The following is a 20,656-nucleotide window of genomic DNA, read 5'->3' as shown; positions in this document are numbered from 1 at the left end:
CATTACAATATCCTACAACTTGATATATAGCAATTATCATGAAAACATGTGCATGCACGTGCGCTGCAATCTGATTGGCTGAAACTTTAAATAGCTATAACTCCTTTGATTTTCAACCAAACAGGATGGGATTTGGAACATAGATAGATATACTGGTCTACTACAAGAAAATATGGTCACCATGCACATGCATACACGTGCATGTACGTGCGCTGCAATCTGATTGGCTGAAACTTTAAACAGCTATAACTCCCTTGGTTTTCAACCAAACGGGGTGGGATTTAGAACATAGATAGATGTAACGGACATCTACAAGAAGGTATGATCACCATGCTCAAGTATGCACGTGCGTGCACGTGAAATGAGCAAAATCCAAAAAACACTTGAATGAGCGCATCTTTTTTAATACTTTTGGATTAAATACTTTAATATTTAGTATATTAAAATATATAGATTGTGTTGACAAGATGATATGGTCATTACACACATGCATTCACATGCGCACGCGTGCAATGCTAAAATTTGAATTAACTTTGTACACTTCTGGGTAAACGTAGTTAAAGTCTCAAATGCATCGAGTGTGTCTTATTTAATGAAGCTTCCAGGGAATATGGCACCAAAAGAGAGTTGGGGAGCGTTTGGGGAACATCTGTAACGGTCCCCGTTACAATTAGCACTAGTTGGTTGTATATTTAGAACAGCAGCACCAAACTGTGAAAAATACCGCAGTGCTTAAAAATAATGCAATATAAAATTCCCTCATTTCAAAGAACGTTTTATTTATTGAATAGCATGATAACACATACATCATCATGTATGATACTATCTAATGGCATGTGACCGATTCATGAACTTATGTATTTCTTATGTTTTTAAGGCAGATTTTCCATTAATAAAATCGCAGCAGAGGTTAAGTTACTCTCAGAGTCAAAGGTCAAGGTTACTTTAAAGAATATACTTTGGTATTTAAACTACATATATTGAATTTTGAAACCTATCTCTCATTAAGAATATGATCAAAATCGATCATTTTCAAAATTTTATTTCAAAATAAAAGGGTATAGTCAGCAATATACGTACATGTACCAAAATAGGACGTCAAAGTCGAGGACCGTTAACTAATTCTACAATGATGGCAATGTTCAATTTCCTAATGATACATGTATGCCCTATATGGGCGAAGTTTTAAAGTTTTAAGATTTTACCATGAATAGCCCCCCCCCCCCCCTCAAAGATACCTACATGTACATAGTAGGCCTGAAGTCAGCAGCTAAATATTTTTTGACGATCAGACGGACAGATAGGAATATTATCCAGTCATAGATCGAATTCGCAGGAGATGTCAGGTAATACCACCATTCTGTAAGTTTGCTGATCAATAGTTCAACGTCCCCTTAGAACAGCAGTCAGAATATCAAATTAATAAACCATATATACGCCCCAAGTCAGTTTTTGTGAGTACTTTTTGTTGTATGTGTATTAATCAATCTGCTCCTTAGAGAATTCGTAATAAAATCAAAGAAATTAGACAGAGAATTAAACAGGTCTTCTTGCAGACTTTGTGATTCCATGTTTCCCCATGAATGTCTAGATACGTGATTGTAAGATCAGACAGTGTCCTTATCAATGAAATAATGAACTCAGAAACGCCGATCATATATATGGCACGCCAAATCCACAAAAATGAGCAAAACATAGTTTCACAGTCGATAAACTAGGTTTATCGGTTGTAAACTATAGACTGTTAACTATAGTTAACAACGTTAATCTATATTTTACATCTGCAAACCATAGTTAACGCGATAATCTATGTTTCACAACCGTAAACTATACTTAACATCGAAAACAATCATTTGCGATCGCAAAACATAGATTATCTGATAAATACAGTTTCACGATTTGTAAACTATATAGTTTACAAACCGTTAACTATAGTTAACGATCTGATAAATATAGTTTCACGATTTGTGAAACTATGATTAACAACTCTTAACTACAGTTTACGATTGTAAACTATAGTTCACAAACGTGAATCTATGTTTATCAACAAAATCTATTGTTAACGCTTTATTCAGACTGATAAACTTAGATTAGCATTCGTAAACTATAGTTAACGACCGTTAAATATAGTTTTACAGACATACTTGAATCGTTAACTATACTTAACGAATCGTTAACTATAGTTTACGGTTTGTAAACTATAGTTTACAGTCGATAAACCTAGTTTATCAATTGTGAAGCTAGGTTTATCTCATTTTTGTGAATTTGGCGTGCCATACATATAAATGGAGATTCTTTTGATGAACGTGTTATTGAATTAAATAATATAGACATCTGCAGAAAATATCGTGAATGTCTTAGATTAACGATGAAAACCTGTATGGAAAGCTCGGTTTTGTCACAAATCAAGTCTGATCGTAAGATCGAGCTTCGCGGAGGACAGTGGACATTCGTGTATACTGTGAACTTAGACAATATATATCATGATGTCTCATAGATTTCTTAACAAAGACTATATTTTTCAACCATCTTGTGATTTATAATGAAAATTACTTCCAACTCATCGAAAGTATACCAGTGACAAACAATTTTATTTTCGTATGATTGCTGAGCTTCCTCTATCTTACCCAATACAAATAAAATTGAAAATTCTCCAAAGAAAGTCAGAGTAGTAGGTCAATGTCAAAACATAAAAAAGAGTCAAGATTTACACATTACAGGTGAGATATGAAAGCCCTAGCACCAACTATTCAAAATTATGGCAAAACTTGAATTGAAAAGTTTTCAAAAGCAAGTCAACCTCCTGAGAAAAGGTCTTTCACAATTATAAACAAGACTAAGCACTCACCATTTTAGAGTTATGGAAAATGTTCAAAATTTTAATAGTGGGTCAAATGCCAAGGTCAAGCTTAAGTTTTACGTTTGTAACATTTTGCAAAACTGGGTCAATTTCAAAAATCAAAATTAAAAGGTCATAAGGATTTTGTTTTTAACCATAAAAAGATCGTTTCATTTTACTAGGAATTATACATGAAAAAATATGAAAAGTTTAGCTCCAACCAATGAAAAATAATCGGTAATGTTAATACACAGAGAGACAGACGGACAGACCGAACACTATCTATTAACCCTATTTTTTAAATACGGTAGCATAAAAATTTGAACAGATTCAATTCAGCCCACAAAAAAAATTCTGACTTTGGATGAATCCAATAGTTGTTGTAGATATGTAAGGATATTGTTAAAAATTTGCAGTGCACCTTAAAGAAGACGAAACAAAAACATTTTAACCACAGGAACTTTGGTATCGTACATCCTTAACTTTCATAACAGACTGTTTCAAATCGACTTGGTTTCCCTCTCCATTCATTGGTTTTCAGATAGGGAGCATTCTAATACAAAACTAGGACTTAGTATTGTAAACAACTGCCATAGTCTAAAAAACAATGTCTGTAAAATTTTGGAGATTGATTTTAAGAATTGATTGTCCTGTCTTGTTTACAGTTAGTTGTGTGAATTGTGTATTCTGCAACCTTAAAGAGACTGCAATCAATGAACCAAGATTAAAGTGGAGAGAAAATTGTTATCTAGCAATTCACAAAATGAGCGGTAGAACTCTTGCCAATTATTCATAAGGCTTATACTTTTTATTTGCTGATTGTGAACTAATTAATTATAAGCTACATTATATATGACCTTTAAGTCGAGAATTTTCACATACTAGTAATGTGCTTCCCTGAGTTCTAATTTTTAGACACACAAAACATACTTTTAAAAGTACTCGTTAAAATTCGTTCACAGTTTCAATTATTCAAATCTCCAGTAGTAAAATTGTCATTAAATATACTTCTAAATTTGATTTTAAATATCTATTTTTCATTTAGAGTTATGGTATGATTTCCTCTTGTGGACCTTTAAAATTATCAATTATTTACAGACATTGATCTGAGTGATATTCTATATATTCCATAGAGGCAGCTGAGAATTAATGTCGAGTCATCAAAAAACAAAAGACAGGTCAATACGAGTTAAACAAAACCTGCTTTAACAGAGTAAAAATTTTAGGTCACTTGAGTCATTAAAGTATCAATCGTTTTCAGTCATTTTTTTCTCCTGAACTTTGGTATACAGCGTCTAATGGAAAAGGAAAAAAATTAAAAAATTGTCTCGGCTTTCTTGTGATTTGAGGGGAAGGCGAACACTTACTCATGGGTACTAGAGGATTTTTCTTGATTTTTTTTTCAGAAGATACATTTTACATGTAAATATGTCATGCGACCGATCTCATACCATAGATGGTTGAGATATCAACCGACTAGTTCATTTGATATTTTAAAAATGTAAACAAACTTATTACTTGTGGTGTCTGTGGAGTATTAGTTATGTGCAATGTCCTTGGAGCGGGATATGGGAAAAATTTTATTGTTTACTTGGTTAACATTAACATTAGTGTAATGTCCTCCCACAATTTGTACAAAAGACAAAATAACTATCTCCCTCTGTAATGAAATAATGGCAGGCAAATATGCCGAGCAATAAATCTGTTTTGTCACTGAACAATACCAGGAAAAAAGTAGAATTGATTCCGAGGAAATGAAAACATTCTCATTCAAATCCATAGTGTAATTGCTTTTTGTTGAATTACGGATTGTCATACGAGAGAGTACGGGGTTTCTGTAAATATGGGTCTCAGTACCCGCCCACCCTGTTTGTTTAACACGGATTTGTCTTCTGTTATTACGGGTTTGACTGAAGCTCGATTTTAATCTGAGCCGTATGTTACAGGGCGTTCGATTGAATTCACTCTATATTCAACTTCGGCTTTCTATACTAAAAGACTCTGTTACAAGACTTCATGATATCTTCACCAAAGTACTCGACTAGACGTTTCACATCAGCCATATTGATTTTATTAAAGCACTTAGCTTTACAGGTGACATTGACATTTACCTACAACATAACACTGTTCACAAGAGAAGGCATTAAATCTAATTTTGGTAGAAAATTCCGGTATCTATATAAGAAACCCGACAGATTATATTCCCTTAGCTCATGTTTTTATTTATACTTTCACAAAAGAACCATTAGTCCACATCTTTCGAGATGAATATTTTATCGTTTTACCACATTAAGCTATGAATGCTACTCACACTTACAGAAGTGTATTAAGTTCAAACACCCCCCTTAGTAATATTGTACAGTTGGGATGGTTGAAAAAATTACTAGTAAATAAAATGGTGCAACTTTTGTACGGGTAGATTCTACTTGCATTCCATACAAAATCTCGTGTCTGTTTTTTTGCACGTAAGAAATGAGGAAACAGTGACATTTTTTTCTCAAATGACAAGTCCCCTCCGATAGTCTGATATATCTTTTAGTCTTTATTTACCAACATGTATACACAGAGATGAGGGTGCTGCATGTTATTGGTACATTCCTAAAGGAACGTACCGTAGGGTTCATGCTTGTGTGTGTAGGTGGGTTAGTTAGTTTTTATGTGCGTAACGGAAGTGACGTAATTTGCTTCAGGATCAAATGCCCCGAGTTATGTTTTTTTTTTTGCGAGGGGATATGCTCCACAATCCCTTGTTTCTTTCTCTTTTCTTCAATATTTTGGGAAATATGAATGAAATCTATAAACAGGCGTGAGTAAATGATAGAGTTTTAGATTCTGAGTCATAATTTGTGATTTTAAAGACTTTTCTCGTTAAGATATCTCAAGACGAACAGTACAGCGATGTTTATGATGGATAAATTAATTAAACACATATGTCCATGCAATGTGTACATATGTACTCTGATTCTTAAATAAAATGCGGTTACATACAGCGACACAAACAGAGACAACGAATAAAGCGATCTCTATTTTGATCTAGATAATTACTTAGTAATTATGAATTGACATTAACAGAGATGGGAAGTCGAACCCCCTCCTCCCCTCACCCTGAAAATGTCGAGGGTAGATTTTCTCAAGATAAATACATGATTTATACGAATATATATATTTTTCGGGGAGAATGATGAGAAAAAAAGTGGGGAAGGAGCACCAAACCCCCTCCCGATTCGGCAATGCCAAATACAAAGCCATATATTAATTTTAAAAAGTCAAATGTCACTGTTTAAATATTTTTTTTTCAAAGGGAACGAAAATGACAATAAGAAATATGAAGACACTACAGTACAAATTATGATTACTAGACGCAAACGCTACGAGGATACACATTAAATATATACTAGGTGGGGTAGAGAGAGAGGGGTGGGTGGATGGCTGGTTTTTTTTTTTTTACTGCTGTATGTGTAACCCTTTTTTAAAGCAAAGTTTTACCTTTATCGATCTTTATTGCCAGAGGGAATCTATTACAGATAAAGTTCGGTATCTCGATATCGGATATGTCGACTATTCAGATAAGTCGGCATCCGTTTACGGTCCGGATAGTGTTAGTAATGTATTAATACCGCGACACTGTGGTTACAGGAAACTAATCTGTACAGATTACTAGTATATGAGTTGATATATACTGGGTTACAAACAGCTCTGGTAGTTGACAGAATTGTGTGGCAGTATGTACGTTACCGAATTATATCTCTGTTACAACAATATCGAGTTCATGAAGTATTCTTCTTGCTTTCAGTATCGGATTTCGCTCGCCAGATGGCAGCAGTCTACGAACAATTTGCCAAAGACATTCAGACTATTATTGCAGCATTCAAAACCAAATATGAAGACCTCAAACGAGATAGGTACTGTCACTGTAAAAGATTCTCTGACAAGCAGAACCATTAACAGAAAATGGACAGTTATATATTAATATAGACCGAATATAACGGATATTCTACTGAGGAAGGAGAAAAAGTACCAATGTCAATATGCAAAATATGAAATACGCATTTATAAATAAAAAAAAATACAAATCTTTTTGTCAGTAGTTATTTTAATTTAAATTTATAAATACAGTACTTGAAAGTTCCAACAATTTATTTCATTACATATGCATAAGGAAAGAATGGTTGCAATTTTTTTATTTGTTTGTTTACAAACAGACCAACAGACACACCTTCCACAATCTTATCTGCCTGGGACTGTTTGCTACATGGGACAGAAAACGATGCACAGGTAAAAAAAAATACACGGATAAATTTAAAGTGAACAAATAGTTTTCAAATGAGTTTTTTTTTACCGGGTAATCGAATATCATATATACTTGTAATAAACAGATTTAACAATGAATATTTTTTACTGTATAGGAATAAGCTGAAGAATCCCCCTCCCCGGGAGTTAAAAGAAAAATTATAATTATAAAGTTATGATACATATCTCTCATTGTTTTCCCAAATAAGTAATGTTTTATGAAAATCCATTTAAATATCAACATAAATATTAAAAATCATTTGAATATCTTAACATTTGAAAATAGACTTGGAGGTAGGCCGGAGAACAATACTATCGTTCGCAGTTCTTCTATTTTCTGATTTTTTTCATATCAAGAATTCAATGTAAATAATATACCAAAAGATTTTTAAGTCAAAATTCAAAGCATTGATCATTTCAAAATATCAAAATTTAAAATGATTTTTAATCAAAAATTTTATTATTTATTTTGATTTTTTGATAATGTGATGTAGTATCAGTTGAACATAGATGTGATGCTATATACAAATTTGGGTTTCTTATTGTTTGCTGTTTTCTCTGTTTATATTTTCTAAACTTTCAGGCCCATATGGACGTAGCAGTCTTGCTAATGAAAAATGTACACAAACCTTTAGAAGAAGTGGCGATAAACAAAAAGAATCAGACTCAGAAACTCAATTCTTACCGAGACCAGTTCGAGGAGACCATGGATAAAGTGGAACACGACCTTCAAGTCGTACGTATTCATGCTTTCTCTTAGGTCGGCGTTTTAGCAATTCGTCTCAAACTTCAATACTCCACATGCTTCTCTGAGTCTGACCTATACATTTTAACCCTTGAAATAACTCTCTTACGAAAATGATATACAGCTCTAAATTCAGCTTACAACAATTGGTATTCAATCAAGCAACCTGCGATGATTTTGTATGCTTCACAAAATAGTTAGGTTACAAAAGGCCTATATCATCTGATGTTCTATAAACATGTGCTTTTATTTATCCCCTTGCAACGGGCTTGGAGGGAATATAGTAATTGCAATCGTGTGTGTGTGTGTGTGTGTGATGTTTGTTTGTAAGTGTGTTATGACCTGTGTAAAACGGAAGTGACGTAATTTGCATCGGATCGATGTTGAATGCTGTCTATGATGCTCCGCTTTGCTGTGTCTTTGTTTGTTTAAAATTTTTCATTTATTCTTTTTATTTATCTGGGTGTATACTTGGTTTTGGCTATGATCATATTTTAAATCATCGTGTGATTTTACCACAATAGTTAAATTTTGAGGACGACAACAACATTTATACCAGACTTTAGGTTACACGAATAAAAAGTTGCTGAAATTAAGGGGTTTTTTTTAGGGGGGGGGGGTACTTTTTATTTCTTTTCGTATTTTTTTCCTATTTTCAAATCTTCCGTTGGAGTTAAAGAGAGATAACTGCATGGACTTGGAAGACATCAATAAAATCAATTAAAAAGACGATAATTCAAGTTTTTTACGGTCACATCTTCATCAGCCGTTCATTTTAAATTCAAAATTCAATCGAGATTGATTCTTGCCACAGGATGATGGTAAATCGACTCCAAAATTAACGCAAATTCGGAATTAAAGTTCACGTGCGAACGCAAATCAGGCTTACATTCGTATTATGAGGAAAATCCAATCACTCTGAGTAGGTAAAATAACAATAATGGCAGATTTAGCTGGTTCATCCGCTCGCCATTAAAATCTGAGCTCTTGCGTGAACAAGAATAAATGACATTTATCAACATTCTATGCCTTTGTGTAAGAGGGCAGAGACGAATTTTTCTTCTTTATAAACTAAATAAAATATTTTAAAAAATATTTTTTAAGTATTTTATCGTCTTGCTTTTATTTTAATAGAGATTTTTTTATTATTTTCTTTTAGGATATATACAAGCAATTAATATTTAGTACAATAAAAAATTTGGAAAACTATTGTAACCTTTGCAAGGGCAACTTTTATTATTTACTATTACATGTAATTTTAAAAAATGAGAGTGATAAATTAATTCCATGGTCAAAATACTACTCCTAGCTCAGCTAAGATTCAAAACATTGTAAAAATGGACTTCAACCAAATTTTTGGAGAAGTTTTTGCAATTTAACTCTTTTCAGGATTATTTATTTACTCGAGTGATACAACAACCTTTGTGAAGGGAAGGAAAATTGAGAGTTTTTCCGCAATTCTTTTGATATTCTCTCACACTGTGATGGAATATCATTTTGATATCTTATCACACTCTGATAAGATATCACTTTTATTCAATACATAAATCACAGTATTTCACGGTTGAAAATTTAATAAATTTTACTTTATAAAAAAAAAATACGAAGCGTGTATAATAGATTTTTTAAATTTTGGTAACAATTACACGTATTTCTTGTAGTTTAGCAGCTAACTAAATCTAAGGGGGATTTCCAGCTCAAAACTCATCTCTTAGACATTCTGTCTCAATATTCATTTATGACCCCGGGGACCAGAGTGCACAGGGAAAGTCAAATTTTACGCCAAAAACGTTTTACTTCAGTATTTAGGACCTTTATTTTTTTTTTTCTAAGAAAGTACAAATTAAGTGCATGCAACTATTTTTAATTGATGTAAAAGGCAGAGGACATAATTTGTTACCTTTTTTTCAACACACTAGGACTCATCCCTTTTTAATGAAAGCGTTTGGTAAAATTATACGTCTATACTATTTTGGGATCTGCTATTTCACTTTTATCTCCAATAGTAGTCTGTTAATATATTTTTTTGTACTTTTCAAATTGAAAAAAAAAAATTCACATGCAGTATATAGATGTCTAGACAGTAAAGAAAACTTTTAAATAACGTAAAAACGCTTCATACAAAGATTTTAATTTCTGTAATTGTATTAAATTAACATCAACTGAAGAGAGAGGGGACAAATATTGATTGTATTTTCAACTGGACTTAAAACAGTTCTGTGAGGAAGAACCATGCATTTTCATTGCTCAATATACACCAAAAGCAATAGAATAAGTATTTTCTGTTGGCATAGCTCCAAACAAAACAATCAACAGGTGTACTTTTATGATTTTATCCCCTCTCAACGGAGTAAGAGGGGATATGGTAACACGCTCGTAAGGGTATGTTAGTTTGTGTGTGTGTGTGTGAGGGTGTGTGTGTGTGTGTGTTAGGGTGTGTGTGTTAGTTTGTACAGTAGTTGCGTGAAACGGAAGCGACATTTGCATCGGGATCAATGTTGAATATATGCTTTTTGCGCGGGGATACTCCGTTTTGTAACACCCTGTGAAAATTGTGTCCTCCCATTCAGGCCATTGACAATGCCATTTTTAAAACATTTGAGATACGAGGGGAGGGGGATCAGCAAGTTAACCCCCTCCCCTCAAAAATGGTCGAATCGAAGCCTTTTGTGCTCTCTCTCTCTGTGACAGTCTCTGTTTTATTATAGGCAGAAAAGAACTACGAGACTTCAGTGAAGCTTTACCAGACCAGTTCTAACTATAACGCCAGCCTTCAGTTCCACAGTGCTCACAACGAATACCTTTGTCAACTGTGTGCTTCCAACAGGACAATAGAGGAGTTCCAATATCTCATTCCACAGGTCTTAGAGGTATAGAACACTTGTCCCAACAATTATCTCAAATCCTGACAGTTCCATCATCCGAGAATAATGACCTTGTCTTAACTAGCTGGTCTGAAAACTGCGCAAGATTCTTGGCCAAGATCTTGCAGTCTAAGAGGGACAACTCTAAAATCAACGAATCACTATTTCCGTCAAAAATGATTTTCTCAACATGATCACATGAGTTGTATGGGTTGTATATACAAAAAATATGTTATATGTTATTACTCAATACATGTATACACAAAACTAATATATTTTATATTTACTTTTGACCAGGAGCTAGAGGAGATTTATATAGACACCAGTAACACTGTCAACATAGCCATGGAGAGTCACGCGTTAATGCTGCTCACCAAGGTATGATGTGTATATATATTAGGTCAAACGACTGACATTCAGAAAAGTATTTCATAAATATGTTGATATGAAAAGAATATATTAACCAAAGCAGTTCATTCCAAGAGAAAATAAAGTACTAGTACTGTCTTAAATAAACGATATCATACATAAATGTTTTAGACTATATTGTGATGAGTTGAGAATACTATGAAGTATTGAAATGCTATAATCAAGAATCTCTAATAAGTACAACTGCCCTCAGAGATCTGTCATAAGTGGGTTACACTGTACTCATTTAAATCACTAAAGTACAGCTGCCCTCAATGATTTGTAATAAGATGAGTACAATTTGTTCTTTAAGTTTCACTGCTCTCATTAAATAAGTAGGGCAAGGTGGATAACTCTGGCAGGCTTCCAATATTTACATCACATCAATGCCAGAGAAGATCATATAGTTTGGTTGTGGTGTGCGACAATGCAGTGCCAAAAGCTAGTTAAAAGACATGTCGATCGTATTGACTTAATTTACTTGCCGTAATTAAATTGTGTTCTGTATAGAATTAAGAAACTAAGGATCTGGGTTAGCTGTAATTCCTGTGTCACATCAGATTAGTGCAGATGCCACTGCAGGTTTGGATACCATATGTTCTGTGGGACTCCATAGAAATGATACTGGTAATTGCACAGTCACAGTTTGAAATGTTGAATTTGTTCTTTAGACTACCTACTGGTGTTAAAGTGTAAATGTTTAATCATGTTGATTTGATCAGAAATTTCAGAAATCAAATTCAAAGATCTGTAATGTTTTTGTTTTACATGAAAATATGTTACTGTTATAAGTAAAACAGAAATAAGAAATTAGGGTTTATCTGATAAGCCCTAACCATGGTACCTGATTAGCGCCCTTATCTTGGAAGTCTAATTAGTGTCCTAATCAATATGGCGCTTATCGGATGATATAAATGTATTAAGTGTCTTGACACCTAACAGTGGTGCAGAGGCCCTAATACTTGGAGCCGATTGCCCTCATAGGTGCCCTAATGATGGAGCCTAACGTCCTAACAGAGTGCCCTAATGATGGAGCCTAACGCCCTAACAAGGTGCCCTAATGATGGAGCCTAACGCCCTGACAGGTGCCCTAATGATGGAGCCTCACGCCCTGACAGGTGCCCTAATGATGGAGCCTAACGCCCTAACAAGGTGCCCTAGGCCATACCAATTTCTAATATAGTTCGTCGGATTCGCCGCTTCTATTTTTAACAAATCAAAATTATAATATTAAAAAAAATAAATTTCGCGCGCGCGTCCACAAATTTTTTTCTCGACTTTTTACACAAAACGCATAGAAGACTTGGAAATTTGTATGAGAGAAGCGCGGGATTTAGTGTTTGTTTGTACTTTTTAGCAGTCTGTGAAGTTTTGCAAGACGCTCGTGTAACTGTTTGTATGTACTAGGGGTGAGCAATTAGCATATCCAAACAACCCGGGCTACCATTTTTGGGGATCAGGCTAGGTGTTTTCTGCAAGGAGGTAGCACGTCGGGCTAGTAAAAAACATAACTACACACGCAATGCAACAATGACAAGAACAATCGGTATTTTCACTTGTATTTATTATAAAATTCCCAATCAGTTGAAATTTTCCAGACAACGTGCTCCTATCGTAAATAAATCTTCATAATCTTATCTGTTTTGTAGTTCTATCTGACTTAAGTACTCCCAAAAACGATCGTTTTTTCCTAATCCGAATTTCCTCTATTCCTCCATTTATGGTAAATACATGCAGATATCTCATTAAATTATTTACGATTATCCAATGAACTGAAAAATAAGTGTTTTATGACTCACATAAAATATATTTCCAGTGTATTTAATGATTTAAGATGAAAACAAAATGATTTTGATTATAGCTAGTGCAATGATCAAGAAAAAGGGAAGATAATTCATTTAAATTAATTTAATTTTTTTTTCATAACAATTTATGCATGCTTAATATTGATAGTGAGAACTTTTAACTTTAATTTTAAAAAGAATGACCCCAGTACCCTGACTTTTTCAGCAATTAATTTCTTCTCCAAATTAGAATTTATTTTAATTTTTGCCCCTCAGTTTGGGTAAGTAACTTTTTACTAGGGGCTATTAACTTGAAAGCTGCCACTAGCCTGTGGGAAAGTACTTGATTTTTTTGACAATTGCACACCCCTGTGTACTAGAGAAGAACTTACAAATTTCTGCCACTAATATTAATTATATTCGCTCGCCTCATAATTTTGAAAACTGAAAAAATAAATATTTGTAAAATATTTTCGCTCGCTCGCCTCTCTTTTTATTTTTGAAAATCCGAAGAACTATGTTACAAATTGGTGTGGCCCTAACGATGGAGCCTAACGCCCTAACAGAGTGCCCTAATGATGGAGCCTAACGCCCTAACAAGGTGCCCTAAATCACGTTAGGTGTCAGACAGGGTATATAAGGAGAGAGAGTTAGTGAGTTGATATTAGTGATGGGGAATCGGAAAAAAATCAGAATCGATTATCGGTAATAATCCGATGGGTATAATCGATTAATAATCGATTATAATCGAAATTTTTAACTATAATGAAATTAATATAGAAAAGTTAAAACTAATTCAGATTTCTGTCAGACTTTTACCAAAAATTCATTTACATACATAAAATATTCAAAAATGTTAATTGAAATTTCTTTTTTTTAAGTGGAAAATAATATTTTGTTTACTCTAAACAATGTAGGACTATTAAAAACAGAATGGGAATTTATTTTTTTATAAAAGTCCATGCTATGGGTATTTTACTGAAATTAGTCCCACTTTTCATTTAATACATGTATCTATTTCTTTTATTTAGTTTTAATTAGTTAAAATTGCAAGTTTTAAAAGTAGTTATCCAGAAGAAAGACTTGTATTTCTTATTATAATTACGTTTAAAGATTGACTAAACTAATTATGTTTTCCTTTGTATATAGTAAAAGCTTGCAATATCACCGTTTCCTTGTTTTAGTCTGATCCCATATTTAATCATGGCGGTAACGGAATCCTTTCATGTTTTCAACATTCATCACTACTTTAATGCTCTTTGCACTTGGATTTGGTAATAAAATTAAAGTATGACAATTTCGTTTTTTGTTAGCGATGTCGGCGACATTTATTTTATAATCGATTAGTAGCATCGAAGAGCTTCTAACGACCGACAATCGATTGTCGGCGACAATCGTTCCATCACTAGTTGATATACATAGCTTGGATTTGATTTGTAAAACTACTCTTGGATATTATTAATACACTTGTTGAAACGAACTTTGTCGTTGTTCTTATGTTAGATCTATAAAGATCTAGAGTTCCTGAATTTATACACGGGATCCACAATATTTTGTGACGTGGGTAAAAACAAACACCCCATAGAGAAAAAAACGTTACAATTGGTGGCAGCGGTGGGATCCAAAGAAGTTATTCTACGTGTAACACAGGAACGGGACAGCACTGAGTTTGAAATGGAGACACCCATCGTAAGGAGGAAAGTTACGCCTAGAAAGGTAGGACGGTACTTCGACAGTCCAGCTCCTCTGAATGACTCTGGAATAGAGGTTGATTTTGGGTGTAGAACAGATTTGAAGCCCACAAGTCGAGTAATGCCAGACAGTCCTAACTTTCAGGATAACGAGTTCAGGCAAAACTTGCAGGGTCTTTCTGTTCAAAACGAGTACAATCCAAGGCCAAGCTTAAAGAGAATCCTATTTATTTGGATACTCTTTGCTTTGATGGGATGTTCCCTGATGGTGATGACCTGGATCCATTTTCCAGAGAATGAGATCGTGCAGGAATCTCAAGAAAATGCAGTAATTTCTCTAATATCGATAACGAGTATGCAGGGATTTATCTAGCTATTTTGTTTTACTACCGTTTTATATGTAAAGGGGAAAAATGAGAGCCGCAGGCTCGATCTGAGCGCCGGAGGCGCGAGTATTCTAGGGGGGTCCGGGGGCATGCCCCCCCGGAAAATTTTTAAATAAATGGAGCAAAATCCTGCATTCTTAGAGCTTCTGAGGGTCATTTGTAGACCTTTACAAAGACCACAAAAACTTCCCTTTTTAGGCAAAATACTAAATAACACACACACAAAAAATTTAACCAGGTCAGGACTTTATTTAATTTTTTCTCTAAATATCTATCACAAATCAATTCTGTTTTTCATGTTTCACTACTAACATTGTTTTTGTTGTTACTCCATTCTTCCGATTCATAGTGATATAAGCTCCATCTTACTCATCTACACTTTTCTTTTTAACTCTGCAATCGCACGCCTATCTTTCGACATCATGGACTTGGCACATGTTTACCGATCAATATCAAATAAAAGCTTGAATAATATATTCTTTCTTTTAAAAGCGTTTGAATGACTAGGATGGTAAATTAGCTGTAAAACTTCAATCGGACAAAAACGGAAAATTTCAGAACGATGTTTTAAATATTCTCCGTTTAATCGGAGAATTTTCTATCTGAAAAAGGGGAATTTTTGCACCTTTTTCAAGAGGGGAAAGGTACCGTTTACCGGTAGTAAAAACAGCCTTGATAAATCCCTGGTATGATATTGCTTGCTACGGTAATCAGAGTATTATGGAAGTATGCAGGATCAGGTCTGCTGAATGCCAGTAAGGAAAGGGAAATTTCTTTGATACCCAGTGATACACCCTATACTGGTGGTAGTGCACCTAATGCCCCTACAGGTACCTATCAGGAACCTACAGTTTCTGGGCAATCTGGACGCACTACTCCTTATTTGGGTAATCTGTCTCCTCAGGGACTTGGGTACAATTTTGAATTTCCTGTTGCTGACGGGACACCTACAAACAGTCTTACGACACCAAATGATGGTCAACGAACCAATGAATACCCAGTAAGGAGGACCTTCTCAGGGGCCAATGATGATGTTTGGGATGAGTTTCTACAATATTTTGAAAACATCTCAGAATTAAACTCATGGAGACCCGAGAAATCTCGCAGAGCTTTACTTAGCACCTTACGAGGACAGGCCGAGAGCTATGCGTATGGAATGCCCCTTACTGTACAAAAAGATTATGAGCATCTTAAGGATAAAATGAATCAAAGATTCGGGCATTCTGCAATGAAAGAAAGATATATTGCCGATGTCAAATTAAGGAAGAGACGACCTGGTGAGTCCTTGCGAGATTTTGGGCAGGCCATCGAAGATCTTTACCGAAGGGCCTATCCAGGAAATCCAGATTTAGTGGAAGACAATGCTATACAGACCTTCTTAGATAAATGTGGACAATCTGAGGATTTTCGACTCGCAGTGAAACGGACCAGAACCCAGGACACTCCAAGAAGCAGTTCTTAATGCGATGCAAGAAGAATGCTTACGAATTGGGGAAAAAGAATTGATAAAGGAGACCAAACCAGGCTACAGACCTGTGTATGAGGTCGAAGATGGGGATTTGAATAATGAAATAGCAGCTGCGGATACTGCCAAACCTCCAAGCGCGGGTGATGGATTCAACAGTATCTATAAAAACATGAGAACCCCAAGTACTTGTACCAGTACAGGACCAGGGAGGAGGGGACGCCCTTACAACCCGTGGAACCAGAAAGAAGGAGGAAGACTTCAACAAAGTGACAGTTCTCGAGACCATAGTTGTGTTGAAAAGGGTACTGTAAGGAATTATATTAACTAAGATGACTGATGCCGCAGGTCAGGTGTCAGTCAACTTTATACGGCCTAAAACCTAGGGAAGAAAAGCCTATATCAGAAAAAAAGGGAAGAGAAAATGTTGAAGAAAAAAAAAGGCCAGGGAAATCCAAATGTGAAGCTACCAGTGTAATGAACTTTTGATTTAATCTAGTGACATTTTTATTTAATATAATTTTGTTGTTTTACCTTTTGTCTTTTTGATTGTTTGGCTTTTGTATATTGAGCATTTTTATTATTTGCGTAATGTGATTTTACGTATAATTCATGTTCATGTTTTAAATACCCTGGTATTGATGACAATGGAAGTCATGTTTCAAAAGGAGGGACCAATGTAATGTTTTTGTTTTACATGAAAATATGTTACTGTTATAAGTAAAACAGAAATAAGAAATTCGGGTTTATATGATAAGCCCTAACCATGGTACCTGATTAGCGCCCTTATCTTGGAAGTCTAATTAGTGTCCTAATCAATATGGCGCTTATCAGATGATATAAATGTATTAAGTGTCTTGACACCTAACAGTGGTGCAGAGGCCCTAATACTTGGAGCCGATTGCCCTCATAGGTGCCCTAACGATGGAGCCTAACGCCCTAACAGAGTGCCCTAATGATGGAGCCTCACGCCCTGACAGGTGCCCTAATGATGGAGCCTAACGCCCTAACAAGGTGCCCTAACGATGGAGCCTAACGCCCTAACAGAGTGCCCTAATGATGGAGCCTAACGCCCTAACAAGGTGCCCTAAATCACGTTAGGTGTCAGACAGGGTATATAAGGAGAGAGAGTTAGTGAGTTGATATACATAGCTTGGATTTGATTTGTAAAACGTACTACTCTTGGATATTATTAATACACTTGTTGAAACGAACTTTGTCGTTGTTCTTATGTTAGATCGATAAAGATCTAGAGTTCCTGAATTTATACACGGGATCCACAATATTTTGTGACGCGGGTAAAAACAAACACCCCATAGAGAAAAAAACGTTACAGATCTTTTTTTAATACTTCAACTGTGTAAGCTGATTTTCCCCCAACGAACTAATCAGAAACTCACCTTCCTGGCTTGACAATCCAGTTGTTATTGATAAGATGTTTGAAAACTTTTGTAGATATATTTGAGATACCTTGAATTCAATCAATATTCTTTCCTTATTTTGATCCCAGAGGCTGAGGTATTTACATCTCTACGCTACATTACCTAGCAATGATTAGCTTAGGGCTTATTAGTCCGAAATATCTGATGATTTCCTGGCATGTAAAATATCAAAATCATAAAAAAGCCTGGAAAACGTCAGATATTTCGGACTAATGGCTTATAAGGAAAAGGATTTTTTTAAAATTGTAATTTTTTGTTGAATTTTGTTATCTTTTGATTTATGGCTTTTTAAAAGTATTTTTAATACCTATAATAAGAAGATATATAATCTAAAATCAAGAATAAAAGTTTGTAATTGATACAAAACTATGCAGGAAATTGTTCTAATAATGAACTGCTATAATTTTTGCATTATAAAATTGTGGCATTGGTATTTCTTAATGTGTATGACCTAGCCCTTCCTTGTTTGACCTTGCTTCAGGGTCATTACACTTGTCATGATCTGATGATGATGCAACCAGATTGGGACACATATTAACTGGTATTCCCAGAGGGATATACCACTTTCAAAATTCTATCCATGCAATCCCATGGGCAGATCTGGAGTAATCTATTATTATTTACACTAGCTGCAAACAAGATGCAGTGCCAAGCCCTTATTTCAATACAAAAAATGTCATTTTATAATTGACAATTAATGGAAGTGAATCTTTAAGCTTTTTGAGAATGTGATATTAGTACATTATACCTTCCTCTTCAAAATTGTTTTCATAATTTATGGCTATTATGATTTTCCTCCCAAATTTATGATCGATTTATCTCTCATCTGATGTATTCTGATTTTTATTTTTAATTTCTTGGACAGGCAGATGAGCAGCACAATCGTTTTAAGGAGATGTTGAAGTTCTGTCGTCAGGTGAATCCACAACTTGATATCTCGTATTTCATGAACGCCATCAACACAGAGCCAACAAAGATGGAGATATCTACTCACACCTTCAGACCGGCAGACGTCAATATCTACAACACAGAGGTAATACTGTGTTAATGGAAATTTCAGCGAGACGCAAATTTAGCGATCTGTTCCTAAAAACTGGTATTTTATTTTTAGTGAGATGTAATTTTAGCAATTTTAAAATGCTCACTTAAGAACCTATAACAAATAAAATGCAATGAATTTTTAAAGCATTGGTATTTCCATTTATACCAATTACAATTCTGAGTCTAAACTTAATAGCAGAAACATGTGGAGGAAAGTAAATTGCATGCATGGATAAACGGAGCTGACCTTGAATTCCACGGCAGGCTGTTTGTTGGAAACCTCTCTCTCAATTTGCTAAATCAATGTATCCAATGTAATACAAACAGCTCGAGCTAGGTGTAAACAGAAATCTATCATCAGGCACCTGAAGAGAAATCTGGGTTAATTCACAGAACTCACAAACCCTAAGTCTAGGATAAATTTAAAGAACTGTCAGAAAAATAAAGTGAATTTTAGGAAAAATTCAAAGAGCTAAGAAATTACCCCGAAGTAAAATAAGGATAAATTCATGGAATGCATTTGAGTTCTTTTAATTTATCTCAATTTTTACTTCTCAGTTTTTAGCTCACCTGAGCTGAAAGCTCAAGTGAGCTTTTCTGATCACCCGGTGTCCGTCGTCCGTCCGTCCGTCCGTCTGTAAACTTTTCACATTTTCAACTTCTTCTCAAGAACCACTGGGCCAATTTTAACCAAACTTGGTACAAAGCATCCTTGGGTGAAGGGGAATTTAAATTGTTAAAATCAAGGGCCAAGACCCCTTCCAAGGGGAGATAATCAAGAAAATACGAAAATAGGGTGGGGTCATTAAAAAATCTTCTTCTCAAGAACCACTGGGCCAGAAAAGCTGAAATTTATGTGGAAGCATCCTGGGGTAGTGTACATATTAAATTGTTAAAATCATGACCCCCGGGGGTAGGGCGGGGCCACAATAGGGAATCCAAGTTTTAAATAGAAATATATAGAACAAATCTTTAAAAATCTTCTTCTCAAGAACCACTGGGCCAGAAAAGCTGAAACTTATGTGGAAGCATCCTTGGGTAGTGTAGATATTAAATTGTAAAAGTCATGACCCCCGGGGGTAGGGCTGGGCCACAATAGGGAATCCAAATTTTACATAGAAATATATAGAACAAATCTTTAAAAATCTTCTTCTCAAGAACCACTGGGCCAGAAAAGCTGAAACTTATGTGGAAGCATCCTTGGGTAGTGTAGATATTAAATTGTAAAAATCATGACCCCCGGGGGTAGGGCGGGGCCACAGTAGGGAATCCAAGTTTAACCTAGAAATATATAGAATAAATCTTTAAAAATCTTCTTCTCAAGAACCACTTGGCCAGGAAAGCTGAAACTTATGTGGGAGCATCCTTGGGTAGTGTAGATATTAAATTGTAAAAATCATGACCCCCGGGGGTAGGGCGGGGCCACTATAGGGAATCCAAGTTTAACCTAGAAATATATAGAATAAATCTTTAAAAATCTTCTTTTCAAGAACCACTTGGCCAGGAAAGCTGAAACTTAAGTGGAAGCATCCTTGGGTAGTGTAGATATCAAATTGTTAAAATCATGACCCCGGGGGTAGGGCGGGGCCACAATAGGGAATCCAAGTTTAACCTAGAAATATATAGAACAAATCTTTTAAAAATCTTCTTTTCAAGAACCACTGGGCCAGGAAAGCTGAAACTTAAGTGGAAGCATCCTTG

The 20,656-nt window shown here is 34.9% G+C and overlaps 1 protein-coding gene across 1 annotated transcript in view; it reads left to right on the top strand.

The window, feature by feature from the left end:
• The window catches only part of LOC134259170 (uncharacterized), an 80,120-nt gene that overhangs the window by 21,972 nt on the left and 37,492 nt on the right, over positions 1-20,656 (top strand). The window contains exons 3-8 of the mRNA XM_062741771.1: positions 6,633-6,741; positions 7,042-7,114; positions 7,713-7,865; positions 10,583-10,744; positions 11,036-11,116; positions 18,780-18,947. Coding sequence (XP_062597755.1) covers positions 6,633-6,741; positions 7,042-7,114; positions 7,713-7,865; positions 10,583-10,744; positions 11,036-11,116; positions 18,780-18,947 — 746 coding nt within the window. The remainder of the gene's footprint in view (positions 1-6,632; positions 6,742-7,041; positions 7,115-7,712; positions 7,866-10,582; positions 10,745-11,035; positions 11,117-18,779; positions 18,948-20,656) is intronic.

The sequence above is a fragment of the Saccostrea cucullata genome, unplaced genomic scaffold (genome assembly GCF_032062105.1).
Source record: "Saccostrea cucullata isolate Sc308-1 unplaced genomic scaffold, CSIRO_AGI_Scuc_v1 ctg1305, whole genome shotgun sequence".
NCBI lineage: Eukaryota > Metazoa > Mollusca > Bivalvia > Ostreida > Ostreidae > Saccostrea > Saccostrea cuccullata.
The sequence above is the reverse complement of the archived record's forward strand: the minus strand, read 5'-3'. Positions and strand labels throughout refer to the sequence as shown.